Genomic DNA, 16,986 nt, shown 5'->3' on the forward strand with positions numbered 1-16,986 from the left:
TTCTGAGATATAAACTTGCAAGAAAAAAAGTCAGAATTGCGAGAAAAAGTCAGAATTGTGACTTTATATCACACAATTGCGAGTTTATATCTCAGAATTCTGACTTTGTAACTTGCAATTGTGAGAAAAATAGTCAGAATGACATAAAAAGTCGCAATTACTGTTTTTATTTTTTTATTTAGTGGCGGAAACGGGCTTCCATAACTTATAGATGTATAAACCTGAAGAGAAGCTTAAAATAATTTTGATTAAACCCATTTCTGACCATCCTTTACAAGGCAGAATGAAACAATATTTTAATATTTTAATTTCATTTCATTTCATTTAATTTTTTATTTTATTTTGACTTTGGCCACGTGGTAATAAGAATAAAACTTCTTTAAAGTGACTTCTTAAAGTTATTAAAAATCTTTATAATGATGCACCATATAATTTCCATATTTCACATGAATATTAAAGTGTGACTGATGGGCAAGTACAACAGTTGCATTAAGTGTTGCTTATTAGAAGTAATAATTATTAAAAAGTAAAATAATGTAGCCCTTTTGACCTGGGTTTGAATTAGAAGTATAATCACAAGTGGATGTCAAATGTAAGATCTTAAATGGCAGGGTAGCATCTGGTGAGAGAACTGCTTTCATTAGCAGAAGATCCTCTGGCTCGACTGAGGAGAACAGCTCTAGATTACATCCACAGGTTTCCTTGTGCTACTCAAGACCTTTTTAAATCCCACTATCATACAGGTCAGGGATCAGCAATATCCTGGGACTGGCGTAATGGGGGAAGTGGTCCAATCCAGGGAAAAGCAATCAAGCCCAGATAAAAGGAAAGGGGGCGTCGATGAAGGAGCAGGTGCATGGGGTGTTTTTTTACTCAAAGCTGTTGTTAAAGAAATCTAACCCCCATCACCTCAGCTGTGATTGCCTGCAAAGATGCGACTGTACACATCAAGCTGCAATTTTGGTGTTTTGATGTGGGAAGATGATAAGGCCGGTTTCCATCTGGCAAAGGCTTGATGTTCGGTTTTACAGTAGAAAATGCAGCACTTACATTTAAGTGCCGAATGGAAAATGCTTTCAAGCAAATGAAAATGACTTTGCACAGCAAATGAAGCCATATTCACAGTGCTACATATAATTTCTGTAATTGCTGGGCTTTGATTTATTTTGATGACACCGGACCAGTTAAAATTGTGATTTTGGTTTGTTCCATCTCAGAGTTCTTGACTTTCTGAACTGTATCCAATAAATAAAAAAATTATAATTGTTGGCTAATTTTAATGACCAAAAACTTAATGACAAAAAAGTAGTTTTTATAGTCTTTTATTACATAATTTTAATTATTTAATATTGTGACACCCAAGAAACCATTATATATATTAATGTGGCAGTATCACAATATATTTTAAAATGTAATTTACTCCTGTGATGCAAAGTTAAATTTTCAACATCATTAGTGTCACATGATTCTTCAGAAATCATTCTAATATTTGGTGTTTAAGAAAGATTTCTTATTATTATCAATGTTGAAAACAGTTGTGCTGCTTAATACTTTTGTGGAAACCTTAATGTATATATAAAATAAAAAATGTAAAAGTTTACTGGTAGAAAATCACACAGATCAGGATTTATTTACATGTCCCAATTGGTTTGCAAACCTGTGGAAGCTTGTTTCCGCCACTAAATAAAAAAGGTAATTGCGATTTTTCAGAATTGCGAGATATAAACTAACAATTGCGAGATGTAAACTTTTTTCTTGCAGCTTTTCTTTCTCAGAATTGCGACTATATCACAAAATTCTGACTTTATAACTCACAATTCTGACTATATAACTTGCAATTCTGACTTTATAACTGACATTTTTGACTTCATAACTTGCAATTTTGACATCATAACTTGCAATTGTGTTTATAACTCGCAATTCTGACTTTATAACTCGCAATCCTGACATTATAACTCATAATTCTGACTTTATAACTCGCAATCCTGACTTTATAACTCACAATTCTGACTTTATAACTCGTAATCCTGACTTTATAACTCACAATTCTGACTTTATAACTCACAATTCTGACATTATAACTCATAATTCTGACTTTATAACTCGCAATCCTGACTTTATAACTCACAATTCTGACATTATAACTCATAATTCTGACTTTATAACTCACAATTCTGACATTATAACTCATAATTCTGACTTTATAACTCACAATTCTGACTTTATAACTCGCAATTGTGAGTTTATATGACGCAATTCTGAGAAAAAAAGTCAGAATTGTGAGATACAAAGTTGCAATCATACCTTTTTTATTTTTTATTTAGTGGCAGAAACAAGCTTCCATACAAACTTCATATAAAGTGAATGAAAAAAAAAAAGCTTATGTAAAATTTAGTTTGACCTCCTGAAATTGGCTTCAGTCATTTTCTGAAGGTTAAGCAATTCCTTCCACTGACTGTTTGTTGAAAAAGAGTTTCAGTCTCAATTTTGTAGCCTGTCTGTGTTTGTGAAAAAAGTGCCGTTTAATGTGGATTTAATGTTATTATGCACAGTCCTATTAATAATGTTAAAAGCAAATTAATTCACATCAGTCTTTAATTTCCTCCTCAGTGCACCAGATTTGTTTGGTGTTAAGCTCCACGAGGCACATTGTATGATGAATGTTTGTAATAAGAATTTATGTTTGTGTGGGTCGTGTGAGTCAGGTAGTCTAATCTCACAGAGTGTAGAAGATACACATGGAACAGGCAGGGTAAGATGTTTTGTGTAGGCTTCAGGTCCCTATAGACTCGGAGCACATGATTCCTTATGCTGCTCTCACCTGCTGAGAACAGCAAACCTGGCACACACTCCACACACAACTGTGCCTCCCTTTCTCTCTTTCTTATTCTCTGTCTTGCATCCTCTCTTGTGGGAAATGGGACCTTGCAGTCAGCAGAATATTCATCAGATAAATCTGCGAAAACACAACACGCTATTTATATAAATGCATGCACATTGTAGCGTGAGATACAGAAATAAAATTCACAAATGCAAACGCCCCATTGTCCTTTTCAATTCTTAACTTGGGAAAACTAATAAAAGTTTTCAACAGTTCCCAACAGCAGAATTAACTAGATTTCTTTTTTTTCCATTTTCTGAGAAAATGCGAGTGCCGCTTGCGCATGCAAAACTTGCCACCGTGATGCTAGAATGTTCTGGGTGGTTGCTAGGGTGTCCTATCTGGTTGTTAGGTGCTTGCTTCAAAAGAACCCTAAACAATTTTAATTCCAAACCCTAAGACCACTAGCTTGCTGGCTGGCTTGTCTTGCAGAAGTGAAGCAGTCACGATGGCCTTGGTTGCTAAGGCACTGTGCTGAAGTGTTTTTTCTTTCTGTGTGTGTGTGTGTAGGTCCCACCGTTGGGGCCGTGCGTCACAGGCCGTGATGTGGGTAGAGTGTAGGGTGCTGGAGGCCGGCTGTGGAGGCAGAAGGAGGTCCCTACGCTCGACAGTCATGAGACTTCCCTGGTCCTTCTGGTTCCTGCTGCTGTTAGGCGCTGGAGGTCTTCTTCTGCTACACCTACAGGACCTCACAGAGACACTCCAGCAACAAAACCAAGGTCTGTCTAACATGTGACTCAGACTTTTAGAGATGCAGAGTCTTCCTATTTCAGTTTTATTTTTTATAGAAAGTGTTCGCACTGTTAAAATGTTTTGCCTGGTTGTCTAAATATGCGCTTCATGTGATAACATCAAAATTAATTGTTTTTATTCAAGAAATATGATTTATTATGACTACATACGACTTGCTGCTCACAAAGTGCATAGATTGGATCAATAGAAATGAAGCAGAGGAATCCATCAGCACTTGTGGAAAACAGCTTTATTAATTTATTAATTTCCAAATTAATGTAGAAACAACTTAAAGACAGTATATTTTAAATATTTGTTTAATGGCATCTTTTTATGAATGAAGGCCAGTTTCACTGATACTAATACTGGTACTGATGTCTCTATGAAATTGATTTTTCTAAACATTAATTATAGACAGTATAACTAAAAGCTATCAATTTTAACATTTATTAGGTTTTAAAGTAATTACAACTATTAATTTCAGTGAACTTAAAACAATCTTCACATAAACCCTTTATAATAAATGTCTTTATCTGTGGCCTTCCTGCCTGTCTAACAATATACAGATATTGAATAAAGTTATCAAACACTTTACAGTCGTTACTGCATAAATTATAAATGAAATATAGATTAATCCTTATTAAAGCTAAAATTTCTCTGTTACCTTTGTTCTTTGATTTAACATTAATGGCAAACATCACAGCAACTGGTTTATTAGTCTGCTGTCACTTTAAGAACTGTCGCTGCCGAACATGACGCGAATCTCATTTTCTCACAACTCTTTAAGTTCATTTAAGACGTTATTTAACTCAATTAAGGCTGCTCTTATGAGGATACTCGACAAAACAGGCATTTTGGCATAATTCTGTGCGTTATTGTTTGTTCAAGCGCAAAAGAGAACTCGATACTGGTACGTGTCTTTCTGTGCACACAGCGGATTCTCGTTTGTCTTGTGGCGCTTGAATGGTTTAAAAGGATTTGCGTGAATAAGAGTGTGGTCATAATAATGTAACGTTAGCCAAATTATGATGGAAAAAACTGTTGTTGCGTTAATTGCGTTAAACATTTTTAGCGTGATTAAACTGGAAAAACGAATTGCATGCGTTAACACGCTAATTTTGACAGCGCTAATATACACACACACGCACACACACACACCTACATAAGAACAAACCTGCATAAAATAGTTTTACAGCACCAGCAATTATTTATTGAATTATGCAGCTCCAGCAAAACAACCAGAAGACTCATCTGGCAAGGTGATGTCCCAGCAAACACTACAGTTGTCCTCTGCAAGAGCTAACACTGTGTTTGATTACTACTATTTTTCGGTTTATTTGAAGTGCTAGCATGCAGTGAAGTGGGCTGTGTCTTCCCTGCAGAGCCATCAAAGCAGCTAATATTGTCTGTTTTCATCTTGCGACAGAGGACAATTGTTAGCTGAGCGCGGAAGCTCATGAGAACGATATTATACTGATTGCGAGATACGCAGGGGAGATATTGCAACATTGTCTTTCAGAAATGTGGGTCAATGAAAAGCTCAACAGAAAGTCTTAAAGGAAATTTGCCTGTTAACCTCACTGCTGTTTGTTGATGCAGTGTTTAACCTTTCATTTTAAATCAAATTGGTTTACTGAGAAATGTTTTTAAAACACATTTATGTCTAGGCATGTATTTTTGTTTATAGTGAAAAAGAAAAATACTTTTTAATACAAATAAAACAGACTTTTACACAGTTTTACAGTAACCTGTTCATGTTAATTGACATTCCTGTCAGACCACAGACAGAATTCAGTGGCGTCCTCAATAATTGAACATTTACATGAGCCTCAGGCTCAAATGCTTGACAAGACACAAACAATATACGTAGATCTTCTTAAATGCATTACATTTGAGACGTTTGTTTCCAAAAAAGTAGAGCACTTTGGTGCATTAGAATCTAATTAGGGAATGACTAACCTGAGATGATTGAATCTTACGTTACTATTGACTGAGGGATTGTGTAAGCAGTCATTGGTGGGGAAGCTAAATAACAGTTCAATAGTGCCCTGAAAAGGGAGTCTATTCAGTTTCATCTCTCCTGTGCTGATTGATCTGTCTCTCCATACCCTCTGATCCAACCCGCCCAGTCAATGACAGCTGTCTCTGTGGACCCTGAATCATTGGCAGGGAAACTAAGGTTCAAACCATGTTTTGGCACAGAGGTATTTCAAACAGTTGAGAGCTTGTGGGGTTTTTCCATTTTAGAAAAGGTTAAAATGTTTTGTTTTGTTTTGTTTTGAATATTGCTACTAAACTTTGCTGCATTCATTAAAAATTCAATTGGGGTTAAAGGGTTAAGGCTGATTTATACTTCTGCGTCGGACCTATGCCGGAGCCTCTGCGCCGTAGACTATGCGTCTGTTTTCATTTATACTTCTGCGTTGTTGTCCACGTCGACGTGCATGCAGACCACTAGCAGGCAGTGTCCGCGGTCATGTTGAGGATCAAGGCAAAAGCCGAAGAAGAAGCATTACAAATAGCTTACAAATAGAAGCGGTAAATAGGTAACGACTTTTGTTGTAGTATGACTGCATGTGTCCCCTGAAACAGAGTGTTTTTCATTCCTATGGAAGTTGAAAACGCTCGCTCTTTCCGATTGCTCCACGCCAGTTTTTTGACCTGAGGGAGGGGTTCTAGCAGACCAATCCCAGTGCTTGCGGTCTGCGTAGAATTGATGCGTTGTTACATTTTAAGTATAAATCAGCCTTTAGATCACCCAAAAATTAAATTTCTGTCATTAAAGGATTAGTTCACCCAAAAAATGAAAATTATGTCATTTATTACTCATCCTCACGTCGTTTCACACACGTAAGACCTTCGTTCATCTTTGGAACACAAATTAAGAAATTTTTGATAAAATCCGATGGATCAGTGGGGCCTGCATTGCCAGCAAGATAATTAACACTTTCAGATGCACAGAAAGCTACTAAAGACATATTTAAAACAGTCATGTGACTACAGTGGTTCAACCTTAATGTTATGAAGCAACGAGAATACTTTTTGTGCACCAAAAAAACAAAATAACGTCTTTATTCAACAATATCTAGTGATGGACGATTTCAAAACACTGCTTTGTGAAGCTTCGAAGCTTTACGAATCTGTTTTGAATTAGGAGCGTGTATCAAACTGCCAGAGTCACGTGATTTCAGTAAACGAGGCTTCATTACATCAGAAGTGTTTTGAAATTTCAATGGTTCACCACTGGGGGGTGTGACTTTCCCCCTCCCCTTCCCCAGAAAACCATTTAAAGTGTCTTTTTCTATTTCTTACTGTTAAAATACATGTTTTTGTAATTATTTTATTTCTCAAATTGTCAGTAGACTCCATGGACCCCAGTTTGAAAACCCCTGGTTCGTGCGATCTGTCTTCAGTTTAATCCAATTTTAACTTTAGTCTTGCAGATCTAGACTTTTGACGATTGGTACTTTTGAAACATTGTTTCCTGGTGGACTAATAAAAACCAAGGGGTCAAGATTTGGTGGGTTAGCGTGATCCCATTAGTCCCCTCTGGTCCTTTAGATGCCATTTAGATACACAATCTGGACCCAATAAGCATATTTCATCATTGACGACCATGCAAAAGAGGCCGTGGGGGCCTCAGTCTGTGACTATAATAACTTCTATATGACTCTCCAGTCCAGTCCTGTATAATACTAGCATATTTCAGACCAGTTACAGTCAATGGTTATTATACACTTGCCGGTACAATGATCTATAATTTTCGCTCTAATACATCAGCAATGATATGTAACACAATGCTTTCAGCAATGAGTGTTGGTGAGAAAACTTGTGGGGATTTTTGAGTGTCTGTTTGAATGTGGGCCAACAGGAATCAAAAGAAATACGACGAGCCCTGGAGAGGGCATATCTCTGTTCATTAAGACTGACTCCTTGTGCATTAAAGAGAATGAATCACATAAGTCTTCAGCCTTAACTATCCAATTACAGCTGTGGATGTTTCCACAATTGTCTAATTTGATGTTTTCCTAAAATGTGCAATTCTTGCAATGTTTCTTTAGACTTTGCTGATGTGTTTAACAAGGTGTAAAGAAATTAAAATGCACCAGGTGTTTTCTTACATTGACAAGAGCATGGCAGAAGAAGTAAACTGACATTTTCTAAACCCAGACATTTAATGCTGTGTTTAAAAGAGTCAAGTCGGGACCTTTTAGCCCTTTTCACAATTATCAGGTCAGTGATGGACATTCCATTATGAGGTAATTAGAGTGATACTGTTGCAAAGAGCCTGAGTAAGAGTTCTCAGCTGCCAAAAAAAGGATGCGATCAGTCACAGGCTAGTCAATTGTATTGCTTTCAGACGGTCTATTGCAGTCAATGGGATTATAAAGAACTACATCATAGCACATACATTTCCGACCGTTCCCCTGCCTAATTTGATTGCCGTTGAGCTCACTTTGCACACCACTTAAACAAGATCAATACTCGTTTACAGCCCTGCTAGATTTACAAGGCAATTTAGAGCAATTATTCAAGTCAATTTTACCCCACCTCTTCAGAACATTAACAAACTCGACTTCCCATTTAGGATATCATTACTGTCAATAATTTGATGAGTGCTTAACCTCTGACCCAGTGTATCATAAATGAATGCCTAATATTTTTTAAAAACAATTCACAGGTCTAGCAATAGTAAGGAACATACAAGTGTTGTATTATGTATTGCATATAGATAATAATACCATTTACATAAATATTTTTATTTGTTTTATAAGTTTGAGGTCAGTTTTTCATGCATCATGATTTCCACAAAAATATTAAGCAGCACAACTGTTTTCAACTTTCACAGGTTCCAAAAAAAATATTAAGCAACTGTTTTCAACATAATAACTGAGTATCAAATCAGCATATTAGAATGATTTCTGAAGGATCATGTGATACTGAAGACTGGAGTAATGATGCTGAAAATTGCATCACAGAAATAAATTATATTTTAAAGTATATTAAAATAGAAAACCATAATTTTAAATTGTAATAATATTTCACAATATTATAGTTTTTTCTGTATTTATTATAAAATAAATGCAGCCTTAATGAGCATAAGAGACTTCGTTCAAAAACATTAAAAATAGTAATGTTTCCAAACTTTTGACTGGTAGTGTAAATATATATATATAATGTATATATATACAGTATCTCACAGAAGTGAGTACACCCCTCACATTTTTGTAAATATTTTATTATATCTTTTCATGTGATAACACTGAAGAAATGACACTTTGCTACAATGTAAAGTAGTGAGTGTACAGCTTGTATAACAGTGTAAATTTGCTGTCCCCTCAAAATAACTCAACACACAGCCATTAATGTCTGAACCACTGGCCACAAAAGTGAGTACACCCCTAAGTGAAAATGTCTAAATTGGGCCTAAAGTGTCAATATTTTGTGTGGCCACCATTATTTTCCAGCACTGCCTTAACCCTCTTGGGCATGGAGTTCACCAGAGCTTCACAGGTTGCCACTGGAGTCCTCTTCCACTCCTCCATGACGACATCACGGAGCTGGTGGATGTTAGAGATCTTGCGCTCCTCCACCTTCCGTTTGATGCCGCCCCACAGATGCTCAATAGGGTTTAGGTACCCTCAGCTTCTTTAGCAAGGCAGTGGTCGTCTTGGAGGTGTGCTTGGGGTCGTTATCATGTTGGAATCCAATATGTTGGATCATGCTTCTGCTTCATGGTTCCCTCAATGAACTGTAGCTCCCCAGAGCCGGCAGCACTCATGTAGCCCCAGACCATGACACTCCCATCACCATGCTTGACTGTAGGCAAGACACACTTGTCTTTGTACTCCTCACCTGGTTGCCGCCATACACGCTTGACACCATCAGAACCAAATAATGGTCAATGGTGCAGTCTATTTTAGTTGCTTCAAAATAGCAACACGCCAACAATGCGCCTGAACACACCTCGTTTTCAGACCAGCACACCCATGGGCGAACAGATGGTCGCAAATGCAAATGTAATAATTGTTTTGTTATTTAAGGAGCGCGTTAGTAATATGCGCCTATCGGCTTATTACACTCTGCTTATTACACACACAGGGATGTGCAGCAGCACACAAACATGCCAAATATTAAAAATAAAAGGATTACAATGTAAAAGATTATCATTGTGTGCATAAAGATAAAAATGCTTTGGTGTGAGGTTAATGCGAGGTTAAAGCGCATGAGCAGACCATCTACGGGAAAAGCCAGATTCCACCAAAGCATCCGTTTCCTCGCTAGAGAAGCGTTCAGTTTTTCCACTTGCAATTTCCGCCATGTAAATAGCGAATCCGCCATGGTGCGAGCGCAACTGGCTTTTAAAGGGAATTGGTGTTGAGACTTTGATTGGTTTATTGCATGTTATGCCCAAAACACACCCATTACTCAATAAGAGAGTAGGGACAACCCTTTTAGACCATGCGCTGGGCGCGCCAACCATTTTCCCCGTCCTTAAACTAGCAAAAGTGCATTCGGACACACCCTAAGTGCACTAGATCTGTTTGGTTACAAACATTCTTCGAAATACCTTCCTTTGTGTTCAGCAGAACAAAGAAATGTATACAGGTTTGGAACAACTTTAGGGGGAGTAAATGATGACAGAATTTTCATTTTTGGGTGAACTATCCCTTTAATGACTTTCTTTGCTCTTTGAAACACAAAAGGAGATGTAATGCTGTCTTCACGTCCTCCAAATTATGTTTGGAAACAATTATGACAGGATGTGTTTTCAAGTTACTGACACTTGCTAAACTGACTAAATTCACATATTTTCTGATTCTATAATTGATGTGCCTCAGCCCAGGAGGTCAGGATTATAAGAAGAGTTTTCACTGAAAAATAACATTGTGCTGACATTCCTTTTGTAACATTCTTTCCATCCATTCATAACAAGACAACATAACCTTTTGTTTGTGTTTCACAGAAGGAAAGAAACAAGTTTGAAACAACAGGAGGGTTAGCAAATGATGTCAGAATTTTCATTTTTAGGTGAACTATCCCTTTCAGCCAAGATGAAACTGTGAGACATATCATATGACATGATAGCATTTATTTTCTACTTCAGATGTGTGAGGCTGTAGATTACATTCTTTCCCCAAGGTTCAAAACTCAGATAGGTGAGAGGTGTGTGAAAATCTCCAGCATCCGTGATCAACACGCAAACATGTCTCTGCATGGGAAGGTCTCGCCGGAGTGTCTTAGTTTAATTAGAGTTCATGCAGAGTGGACCACTCCGCAGTCAGGTTTCAGAGGAGTCCGCAGCCTGAGAATATGAATATATACTTGCATTAGGCCCCTATGGTGCTTTGAAGCAACTGTCTTTCAGGTCTTCCTATGGCTCACATCCTGCTCTCACAATTCTCATAACATTACGAGATTATATCTAGATAAACCTAATTATGAGATTCCAAATCCAATTAGATGTGTGCATTTTAAAAATAATTCCTGAGTTAATTCAGTGTAAGAGAGTGGGGATGGTGAAAGATCATAGGAAAATTGTGGTGTGATTAGAATAGAACATGCTGCAATTTTACTGTAGCTACAAATCCCATTGTCAAAAGGAAAAAAATATATTTCACATATAAATATATTAAGATATTACATTAGATAAAAAATGAAATAGTTAATATAAAATTAGAATTTATGTGATATTATAAAATGGTTAGATCCTGTCCTTGATTCTGATTGATCAATAGCTGTGTTTTATTCACGACTATGACCGCTTCACCCAACGGTTCTGTGTATCACTACACAACACCCTTAGCAACCACTCTTAGGAACGTAAACAGTTTGTTCTCAATTAATATTGTTCATTGAAGCTTACTGTACTATGTAGAAGAGTGTTGTGAGAAAAAGATCGAGTGAGCGAGTTTATTACCTGCATTCAGATTTAGCATTTTCCTTCAGGTCAGTCCTAAGTTCATAATAAAAAATCTGTTTAAATGTCTGATGTATTATCTTGTCCTTTTAACATTTAAGGGGTTTTCCCGTGACTGACAGCGCTAGTAAAAGCATTTGTCAGTTGCGTCTTGTTCCGTTTTCAAAACAATTCAGTCTTTTCACTACTGACTGACACACTCATAAAGACAGTCTTTGCCGCCATCTAATGTTGTGAAAATGTTGCCGTTCAAGGTCAGGGACTATTTTTTCCGGCGGAAGGAAGGCTTTTAGAAAAAGTTTACTTCATGAAAGTTGCATTGATATATATTTTTGGTTTTAATATTTGTATTGTGTGGTAACCGTTTTATAAAAGCAATAAAAGCTTTGCGTCGTGCCTAATGACGCCCTTCAGCCGTGACTTATTCACAGCCTATTGTACCTTATTGCTTACTTAAAAATACCCCTGGTTTCACAGACAAGGCTTAAGCTAGTCCTGGACTAAAATGAATGTTTGAGCTGTTTTAACTGAAAGCAACTTGCACTGACATATCTTAAAATATGTCAGTGGCATTGTTTTGTCTCAAGATGCACACAAGTAATGTTTTTTTCTAGTGTATGTTTATAAAAGCTACTTAATATCCTAATTGAAGTAAGGCCTAATCTTGGCTTAGGCTAAGCCCTGTCTGTGAAACCGGGCCTTGGAATATCAAAGTTATAGGTTAACACCTATAGTTGTCAGATGTGGAAAATTGTTAGTTTTAGTCTTTGGTTGACGCATTAGTTAGCTCATTCACTGCGAGGTGAGCATTTTTGAAGACCAAATAGTCCAAAGCCAAGCTACCTGCATCTGTCTCCAAACAAAATATATATCTTTTTCATTTCAGAAACTGCAGACAAACAATACTTTCAGTGGCTCAGAAAATGAAGCGCTTTTTTTCAAGGAGATCTGAAATGTGTAAATGGCCTGTATTTATTTATTTTTCAACAAAATATCTGCAGTCTCGGGTCGTCATGAAAAGCAGCTCAATGCATCTCTCCTACATTCACATGTCCTTTTAACCTCAAGAAAAGACACAATGAACAAAAAATGAGGAAAAGCACAAACAGAGTGGAAAAGGAAGCAAAGAAAGACTGTTAATGGTTTTGTGAAGCGTTCGATCAAGCCCACTCAAAGCAGTGGGGATAGAGGTCGTCACATTTGAAAGATGTTTTCAGTGTAGAATATACGCAGCTCATTAACATTCAATCATGCTGCTCGCTAAGTTCGTTTAGGCATATGATACAAAGGTCAATTAGTATAGCATTTACTGTGCGGCTATGGTTCTTGCAGGTTGGTAATTTTTAAAAGTGCACATACTGTGCCAGTTTTTACGTGACACCTATAACAATGTAAGATGTGGGTGATATTCTTTTCATATAGCACTGAATTAATGGAGGTGAATTACCAGACGGCTTTGATTAAGGCCACATGCTTTTACCCAGACTCATTCGTCACCTTGCTTCATGCATAAATTGCAGTGTTAAATCAAATGGGTTCAATACACTACTTCATGCGGCAAAAAATGCAATTTCAATCTGTTTATTTATAGAAATCCTGATATTCGACCCCCTCCCATGGCCCTGCGAGAGTGCCGTGCTGTGTAGGTGCCGCGGTTTGTGGCTAGGGTATTTATAGATGAAAGATGACAGAGAGACTCTTGCGCTTTGTATCGGCCGGGCATGACTTGTGGTATTTGAATACAAGGCTATTGCATTCCTTTGAGAGGGGGCAAAACTTTCTCGGCCACTAGTATCTGATCCCTGTTCAAACACACAGCTGCTGCTGTGCAGTCGCACCCTGTGCAGAGCTCTCTGAAAGCAGAGTCTTGACACAATTAGGCCACTGGCTGCTGTCCATACAGCAGGTGTTTCCTTAAGATGAGAAATGAGGGAGTACACACCATACGCATGTCATTATCCGGCTTTATGACTTTATCTAGATTTGAGTTATTTTTGTTAGACTAGCCATGATGAAGTGGCTTCACAAATTATTATTTTGTCACATTGCACATTGTGTGTGTGTGTGTGTGTGTGTGTGTGTGTGTATTTATATAGCACACACATATAGCACAGTTGTTTTCAATGTTGATAATAATAAGAAATGTTTCTTGAGCAGCAAATCAGCATATTAGAATGATTTCTGAAGGATCATGTGACACTGAAGACTGGAGTAAAGATGCTGAAAATTCAGCTTGCCATCACAGGAATTGATTTGAAAATAATACAATTGTAATAGTTTTTCACAATATTACTGTTTTTGATATATTTTTAATCAAATAAAAGCAGCACTGGTGAGCATAAGAGACTTCTGAATGGTGTATATGTAGCACATCACCACACATTTCTATAAATAAATTAATAAACAAGAAGTTATTAATTAATTTTGTACATTTTAGTCTCAATATTGCAAGTTAATTTGTCTGTTTTTGCTTAGTCAACAAAAATAATTCCAAACAAAGTCACTGTAGAATCGTTGCTCATCTCCTAGAAATACATTACTGATGTTTTCTTCCTGAATGAAGGAGCGCGCTTTTAAATGTATTGGTTGAGAAAACCATTCAATGACTCACTCAAAAAGACAGTCACTTGTATCGTTCCTGAACCAATCAGTGTTTTTGATCATTTAAATTAACAATTCAATTATAATTAATTTACTCATTCTTTTCAAATTGTATTACCTTTTTTGAACAAAACGGTTGAGTGAATAATTCAATGATTCACTCTTAAAGACTGTCAAGATGTAACTGCAGAAAGAGTTAGTGGAATATCTGCACCGCTAGTGCGGAGACTAGTGTGAAATGAAAAAGTATTAAATTAATTACTACTGGTAAAATTTCTGTGAGTTTCACCAAATAAGAATATAAATGCTTGTGGGTATTTATCACATTTAAGGCATGTTTTTGATAGAAATTACTATGTCTGGCGGTGTAATTTTGAGCTTAGAGCTTCTACATTATGATTTTGCCTAAATTAACTCACGGCTATCCTCCAAGGCCTGAAATATGCTGATGCTGTACAAGTGCATCTCAGGCATGTGGATGAAGCATTTATTCATGGTAGGAGAAGCTTCAGGCTTCTATATTAGAGACTAGCCACATTGCATGTAAATATCAATGTCAGGTAATGAACAAAACACCTGGGTTGACAGTATCTCCTCTCGCAATAACTTTCCCATAAGCTTTACTGGACAAAATAACACTCTCTGCAAGGCTTTGATTAAATCAAACCTCCAGGTGTGAAGCGACAGAGTCGTCTAGCATAAGCTGATTATGTGTTCATCTAAAATGCACCATCAAAACAACAGGTTATTTCAAGTGATGCCAAAATTAACACAAATATATTATTCAGAATGAATGAGCTACATATTTAAAGGAATTATTCATCGAAAAATGAAAATTCTGTCATCATTTATTCACACTCATGTCGTTCCAAACTTTCTTTCTTCAATAGAACACGCAAGGAGGAATTTGCCAGTCATTTTTAGGAGTTCAAGCGCGTAGCGGTGAAACCCTAATGTAATTGTTAGAATTTCCAAGGATCAGCATTCTGCCCTAAAAGGGATCGGGCAGACTAAACCGTAAGTCGTAGAGTCTTGAAACTTTTTGCTCACACCGTCTACAACGTCAGCAAGGCTCGTCCCGATTGGCTTGACGGGGGCGCTACAGCGGTCAAAGGTACGAAATGGCTCATAACTCCTGAACCGTTAGGCATAGTCTCAAGTGTCTTATATCGTTGGAATCCTTGGCTCAAGACAGACAAAATTCGCTCATCAAAATTTTCAGGCATTTTGGATTTTTTGAAAAACCTACTTTTACGAATTAGTCCTATGTTTTATGGCTCGATCTGAACCAAACCAGTGCAGCAAGATTCTCCGGAGTCTGATTGTCAATAATTATCAAAAAAAGTTAAAATTTCGATTCACGGTCCCCAAGGGCCACCAAAATGTTCAAAGTGGGTGGAGCCACTTTTACTAAAATGCCTATAACTCGTGAAACGGAATGAGATATCTTCATCAAACTCAGCATACATATGTAAGAGCTCATTCTGTGGTCGCGTGAAAAAGGACACGGTGACTGGGTGGTGCTATAACAGCAAAAAAAAACAAACAAGAAAATGGCTATAACTACTTCACCGTTAGTATGGTTGACTTAGAGTGTCTTTGCTGTGTCTTTGTCCGAGGTGCCATCATTGTCTATGAGGACGTTGACGTATCTCACAAAACATGTCCGCCATCGGCCAATGAAGTCTGAGCAGCTATCAGACAAGGTTAACGGAGGCCGATCGGAACGAAATTCACTGGGCCTGTTTGACTCACGGCCCTAGATGCCTGTGAGAAATTTGAAAGAAATTGGCCATTGGGGATCGCCTTCACATTTTTCACATGCGTAAAGGATTGTGTATCGCGTGATTTTTCGCACATGCCCACGACATTCGTACCACATGGTAGAACTCCTCATTCTGAGCAACTTTGCCTCTAGGACCGCCTCTGTCCATCGAATCGTTTGTTAAATATTGGCGATTATTACAACTTTGGTGAACTAGTCCTAAGTTTTTGGCTCAACCTCAATAATTGTTAAAAAGCTTTAAAAACTATATATTTCCTATTTTAAATTGCCTGTATTGGCTGTAAATGGTCTTTTCCATCTATGATTGAGACGGTTACAGGTTTGCTAAATAAAACATAATACCGTAGTGTAATACAAGCCTATAAAGCACTTGAACCCAGATAATTGCTGCTCGCAGCTATATTTTTCCATGCAATTACAGTGAACATGGACCAAAGTTTGCAAGCTTCAAACAGAATGCACCGTAAAAGTATCATAAAATTAGTCCTTACGACACAAACAGTAGATTTGTGTGAGAAACAGACGAAAATGTATGTGAATAATCAGTCTTTTTCTCACACAGAGCTATCATTTTCATTTCTGAGTAAAGAAATCCATTAATAAAAGTTCACCAGTATGGTTCAGCGGGTTAACAGGGTCAGGGAGATGATAATGGACAGGAGGAAGCTGGCTCAGGTGTAAGTCTTTTATCTGATCTGTCTTGAGGATTGTGCATCATCAGAACACATAGTTCAGGCAGAGTTCAGGGGCATGGGCATTTTTCTCCCAGAGATGGCCTCAGTGTGAACTCTAAATTGGCTCTTTGATCTTTGAAGTCAGCATAAGGCAGTAAAAGTAGGATCAAACATGTATTCATTTTGTTGAACATATGTTTCAAGGTTTTTATACTTTTATAGACATATTTATGGACATGCTGTCATATACATTAAAGAATGTGTAGTCTTTAGTGAATCTGTGCTAAAACAACACAGACAACATACGCAATAATGTGCAAAATTGGTAAATTTCCCCTGTAAGTGCTGTCAATGTACGATCTTTGGCTTTTTGTCACCGACAACTCTTTGA

The 16,986-nt window shown here is 37.3% G+C and overlaps 1 protein-coding gene across 1 annotated transcript in view; it reads left to right on the forward strand.

Moving 5' to 3' along the window:
* si:ch211-269c21.2 (carbohydrate sulfotransferase 8) overlaps positions 1-16,986 on the forward strand; it is a 56,655-nt gene that overhangs the window by 13,989 nt on the left and 25,680 nt on the right. Inside the window, exon 2 of the mRNA XM_051884886.1 lies at positions 3,392-3,600. Within this exon, the coding sequence (XP_051740846.1) occupies positions 3,426-3,600 (175 nt within the window). The 5' untranslated portion in view covers positions 3,392-3,425. The remainder of the gene's footprint in view (positions 1-3,391; positions 3,601-16,986) is intronic.

This window comes from Ctenopharyngodon idella, chromosome 24, assembly GCF_019924925.1.
Source record: "Ctenopharyngodon idella isolate HZGC_01 chromosome 24, HZGC01, whole genome shotgun sequence".
Taxonomy (NCBI): Eukaryota; Metazoa; Chordata; class Actinopteri; order Cypriniformes; family Xenocyprididae; genus Ctenopharyngodon; species Ctenopharyngodon idella.